Below are 6,000 nucleotides of genomic sequence, written 5' to 3' on the forward strand. Positions count from 1 at the left end.
CCAATCTATGTTTTGGTAATAATGTTGGACTCTTCTAGTCCCAGGGCTATTAAAACTGTACATGTTTTGTGTTTTGTTGATAGTGCAGTTGCAATAGTGTAAAGTCTGAAGTGTTCAGCCCAGCTCCGTTAGTGTGGTGTCTGAAATCTTGTTCATTCAGTCTACTAATTCCATACTTTTTTTGTCTAATATGTACGTTAATATCAATATTTCAGGCACTTTCTGTGAAACAGATGTGAATGAGTGTTTAGTGATGCCAGGAATATGTAAGAACGGCGCCACCTGTATGAACACACCAGATTTTGACTATACCTGCATCTGCGTCAATGGCTGGGCTGGACAAGACTGCAGCATCAACATCGACGACTGTCAAACCCAGCCCTGTCTCCACAACGGAACATGTCACGACCATGTTGGCTACTTCACTTGTACCTGTCAACCCGACAAAACAGGTATGTTCTCCAGCACATCCCGAGCACTGTGTTGTTAGTAACGACCGTTTATATTAATGATCACAAATTATCACATAGATCCTTCTCTGTAGAATTGGTTAAATTTCCAAATGACTCTGATCTTTTTTTTAATGTTTGATTTCCCCTCATTGCTTTAGAGTTTGCCATCACTGCCTGTCTTTTGGAGATTTCTTGATATGTTGGACTGCAGAACTTGTTAATTCATTTGCGTATCCCAATCATTTTACAGCAACTCTGAATTCTGTCTGTTCTTCAAAGCTTTCTTCCTACAGACTGGTTATCATTGCAAATCTCTTTTATTTCACAAATCGTAATGTAAGATGATATAGTGCATGGTAGTCTTGGTTTTCTACAAGCTTGACATTGCTGATTGGTCATAAAATGACAGCATTCTTACTATAGCTTTTTACAAAAACTTTGAACAAGGCGTGACAAATTTAACTCTCAGCATGGTATTATATACTTATGTCACCTTTTTCTGTATGCCTACCAGCCTCTGCGAGGATGGTGCATATGTTGCATGTCACTAACTATCTATCTTGTCTCTCTGCTTGTGTGCACACCTGTACAGGTCTGCGCTGTCACATGAATAATGCCTGTGTGTCGAACCCATGCCAGAACAACGCCATTTGTGAGGGTTCCCCCATGGACGGTCAATACCGGTGTGTCTGCAGACCGGGATGGACTGGTGCTACATGTGAAACGGACCTCAACGAGTGTGAAGATGGTAAGAATCTGTTTTTGTAACGTATTGACAAATTGTTCAAAATAATTGTACAGCAATTTTTAAAACCGTTTGATTTTCATTAAAAAGAAACAAACGTTACGTGTCTCATCAACTGTCTAATAGGGTTACCTTCGATCCCTACAAACTTTTCTAAACTATGAACGTCAGAATATAAGTCTAAAACTAAACCAATCAACAATAAGACAACCATTGTGTGTATTTTTGTCAAAATTAAAACAAAACAAAAACACAAAAAATAGGTCTTTGAGGAGAGTGTTAGAATCATGGGTTGCAGTAACGATGTGGCAATATTTATGTTTACAGCCTCTATGGTCATCTGTGAGCATGGCGGGACTTGTCAGAACACTCAAGGCAGCTACTACTGTGACTGTCGCCAGGGATTCAGTGGCCCCTTATGTGAGGAAAACATCAATGAGTGTATTTCCAATCCCTGTAAGAATGATGGTACATGTCTTGACAAGATGGGCAGCTATATCTGTGTCTGCATGCCAGGTAAGTTCATAGATCCTTTACACTGTACCATTCTGTCATTAGAACCCTCATTTTCACTGTGGGACAGTTGACCAGTTTCTAAATCACCCTGACATTGGTTTCAAGAAATCTCTGAGAACTTTTCCCCAGATTTAATTTTTACATAGGAAAGCATTAATTAAGTTTATGAAAAAAACGTGTATGATATTCAATCTTTTAATTACAGTATTTTGAAGAGAGAAAAAACATCTGCTCCAATGTCTAGTTAAGAGTTTTTAAAAACTTATAGATATGGATAACTAGGTAGTAGAGACATTACCATAGACAGGGATACCTAGGTAGTAGAGACATTACCATAGACAGGGATAACTAGGTAGTAGAGACATTACCATAGACAGGGATACCTAGGTAGTAGAGACATTACCATAGACAGGGATAACTAGGTAGTAGAGACATTACCATAGACAGGGATACCTAGGTAGTAGAGACATTACCATAGACAGGGATAACTAGGTAGTAGAGACATTACCATAGACAGGGATACCTAGGTAGTAGAGACATTACCATAGACAGGGATAACTAGGTAGTAGAGACATAGACAGGGATACCTAGGTAGTAGAGACATTACCATAGACAGGGATAACTAGGTAGTAGAGACATTACCATAGACAGGGATACCTAGGTAGTAGAGACATTACCATAGACAGGGATAACTAGGTAGTAGAGACATTACCATAGACAGGGATACCTAGGTAGTAGAGACATTACCATAGACAGGGATAACTAGGTAGTAGAGACATTACCATAGACAGGGATACCTAGGTAGTAGAGACATTACCATAGACAGGGATAACTAGGTAGTAGAGACATTACCATAGACAGGGATACCTAGGTAGTAGAGACATGACCATAGACAGGGATACCTGGGTAGTAGAGACATTACCATGGATGCCTGTCATTATGAGGCAGAAAGACCGAAGTGATACGAGTATCAACAACTGTTGTAGAGATTACGTTGTTCAGTTTTGTATAGATCTAGGTTCAGTATCCATATAAATGACAGTCCATCAGCTACCCGCAACTCACAGGAACCCACTGGACCGGAACCGTCCCAGGTATCCAGGCTAAATGGAAGGAATTTGAAATTAGTGATATTTTAAGAGGTTTACACATTGTTAATGTATGCAGCAGAGCAGGTCGGAGTTGTTATTGGCGGTCACAGGTCATCATGGTGAAGTGTGGGAAAAGTTGACTAACATTACAGAGGCATACAGAATGATACACATAACTCTGTTTGTTGTTGTTTCCCTGTATGTACCTATATGTCGGTAACAGTTGTACATCTGTATGGGGTTTTGTTGTTGTATCCCTGTATGTTGGTAACAGTTGTACATCTGTATGGGGTTTTGTTGTTGTTGTATCCCTGTATGTACCTATATGTCGGTAACAGTTGTACATCTGGATGGGGTTTTGTTGTTGTTGTATCCCTGTATGTCCCTATATGTCGGTAACAGTTGTACATCTGTATGGGGGTTTGTTGTTGTTGTATCCCTGTATGTACCTATATGTCGTTAACAGTTGTACATCTGTATGGGGTTTTGTTGTCGTTGTATCCCTGTATGTACCTATATGTCGGTAACAGTTGTACATCTGGATGGGGTTTTGTTATTGTATCCTTGTATGTACCCATATGTCGGTAACAGTTGTACATCTGGATGGGGTTTTGTTGTTGTATCCTTGTATGTACCCATATGTCGGTAACAGTTGTACATCTGGATGGGGTTTTGTTGTTGTTGTATCCCTGTATGTACCTATATGTTGGTACATCTGGATGGGGTTTAGTTGTGGTGGTTTGACAGTGGTTATCATCCATAACTCATGTCTCATTGTTCTTGTCTGCAATTTTTAAGAGATCTTTGACATTTAATTTCAATAAACCACATCATATTTAAGAAATAGATAGCTAGCACTTGTATTAAATGTTTATTGGTAATTTGTTTCATCACTTAAAGTCATTGGTGTTTGTAATTTGCCAAGTGGTGATCAATTGAAAGCTTCGAAGGTCAAAGGTAAACAATAAAAATATATTTTACTTAATATTCACAACTCCACACGAAAATGCATAAAAGTACATACACAGGGAAAAGTTTCCTATGATACTGAAGTGAGTGTCCCAATTCATATGAAAAGGTAACGAAAGTCTGCTCAGTATAAGAAATAAACCGACCATTTCCTTCCTTGGTATAACTCACACTTGTGGTCAGTAGTTCCTTACATTTACTAAACGAGATTCTGACACTTAATAAAATGCTTTTGATTCAATTCGAAAATCAAGAAAATTCAAAACTGGTAAAAGATAGAAGCCATGTAAACCTTGATATTCAGCAGAAAGTCAGTTGTTTAGTAAAACATGTGGTTTTCATTTAAAAACATCACTATGGTGAAGTTGGGCCTGTTTTCAATGTCTTATTTCTGATTTTGGGTGTAACTGTAGAAGGACCAGGTCTGATTTCGAGATAGGTGGTACTGGCTCCACAAAGGGGAGTAATCGGGTGTGACGTGGAGAGGGACAACCAACACCATTGTCTTACTCCCCACCATTGCATGTCAAAGCGCCATGAAACGAATCTATCCATTGGAATTTTGAATTCTAAAATCCAGAAACCATCCAAATGTGAAATTTAAAGTTAAGCGTTAAAAAACAGTGGAATGGATATCATTTGTTTGAAATCTTCACCTCTGTCTGTATCTGTTTTATTTGATAGAGCGATACCAAGTGATTAATACATTTGGGTAAGGGGGAGGGGGGTTGTTATCACGGATGATTCCAGATTTAAATGCCATAGGTGAAATAGGCAAGCTATGTTTAAATGTGTCGATATAACATTGGTTGTTTGAGCTTATTTGGCATAGAAGGTGAAAAACCTCAGTAGACTTCTGTGTACAAATTGCAATTCATTGCATCAGTTTTTGTAAGTAATTTATCATAAGGACATATATAGGTAAGACTGGGTGTGTGTGTGTGTGGTGCAGGGGGATGCAGGATAATTTCGTCAGTAGGACATCACAGAGCACAGAGCTCTTTGTTTTAAACAAATAGCTTGTTTGATAAATAAAATGTCTTTAAATTTACTTTCTTATTTTTTAAAAGAAATTGATAAAATCATGCTCTGTTTCGTTTGATAAGCTATAACAAGGTTGGTATTATGAGGAATAATGAAGTAAGTGTAGAAATAATCTACCATATTTGATAACTTATATTGAAGCGATGGAAATGTGTTAAAAACATCACAAAATATTGTATATATAAAACTTGATATTTCTCCCATTTGAATATTTAGTGACGGGACAACATGATAAGCAACATCAAACTGTACAGACGTGACATACTTTATAGCGTCTACCAAGACTTAACAACAGAAAGAAATTCAAAGTGGGGAAAACCTAAAGATAAAACAAATCTATATACAAGTATGGTTATATAATGTTAATTACATTTCACTGATTTGATGATAAGGCCAAGTTCCCACAGTTGAAAGGATCAGGTGGGTCCAGATAGGGGGGACAGGGGAGGGGGTCACAGCTAACATGTGGCAGTCTAACTCAGCAAATCATATTCTATAAGTAATGTTTTTGAAATTAGAAATAAATACTCTGACAGTGGTGAGACCTGCTGTGTTAGGAGGTGGGAGGGGGAGAACAGCTTTCCCCTTCTGTGTTGCTGTGGTGATGGGGTCTGTTCCCACGGCTATGGAATACTTAGGCTGGAGTTAAAAAAGCAGAAAACAGCCCCAGCGCTGGTGAAGTGTGATAAGATCTGCCCGGGGAATGTTGTTACATACACACCAGAGTTGTAGGGGTACTGGGGCGTGGACACTACTCTATCACAATTCTCAGTATACCAGCTATCTTTTAAATAATAAAACTACACCTCTGTATGTAATTTTGACACCTTTATCAATCTTTTTTCGGTGAATTTCAAATATCAGTAATTTAGATTGTAAGATTGAAAGAACTGTTAGCATTTGAAAGTGAGTAAAATCACTTTAAATGTATCAAGAGGTTGTCTTTTCTGTTAAAAAGGAAGAAGGGGAAATTAATCTGATTAAAAAGTTCAATATTGAACCACAACAAGGCATCAAACAGAATTACGGATTGTGTTCTAAATATGATAAGGGCTTGTGTGACAATTATTTTTTTATTTTTAAAGTATCCGTATAGGTGTCGTTTTCCCAACACCCCATAGCTATAGCAGTGGCATACAGACCTTTTGTAACTATATCTGTGTGTGTGTGGGGGGGGGGGGGG

General features: G+C 38.2%; 1 protein-coding gene across 4 annotated transcripts in view; it reads left to right on the forward strand.

Moving 5' to 3' along the window:
- Positions 1-6,000, forward strand: part of LOC110449851 (neurogenic locus notch homolog protein 1-like) — an 89,131-nt gene that overhangs the window by 63,871 nt on the left and 19,260 nt on the right. For 3 of the 4 annotated variants that reach the window (XM_021496978.1, XM_021496979.1, XM_021496981.1), the window contains 3 exons: positions 216-452; positions 1,045-1,200; positions 1,525-1,713. In XM_021496978.1, coding sequence (XP_021352653.1) covers positions 216-452; positions 1,045-1,200; positions 1,525-1,713 — 582 coding nt within the window. The remainder of the gene's footprint in view (positions 1-215; positions 453-1,044; positions 1,201-1,524; positions 1,714-6,000) is intronic. The other variant, XM_021496980.1, reaches the window with a different exon arrangement.

This window comes from Mizuhopecten yessoensis, unplaced genomic scaffold, assembly GCF_002113885.1.
Source record: "Mizuhopecten yessoensis strain PY_sf001 unplaced genomic scaffold, ASM211388v2 scaffold4835, whole genome shotgun sequence".
Lineage (NCBI taxonomy): Eukaryota > Metazoa > Mollusca > Bivalvia > Pectinida > Pectinidae > Mizuhopecten > Mizuhopecten yessoensis.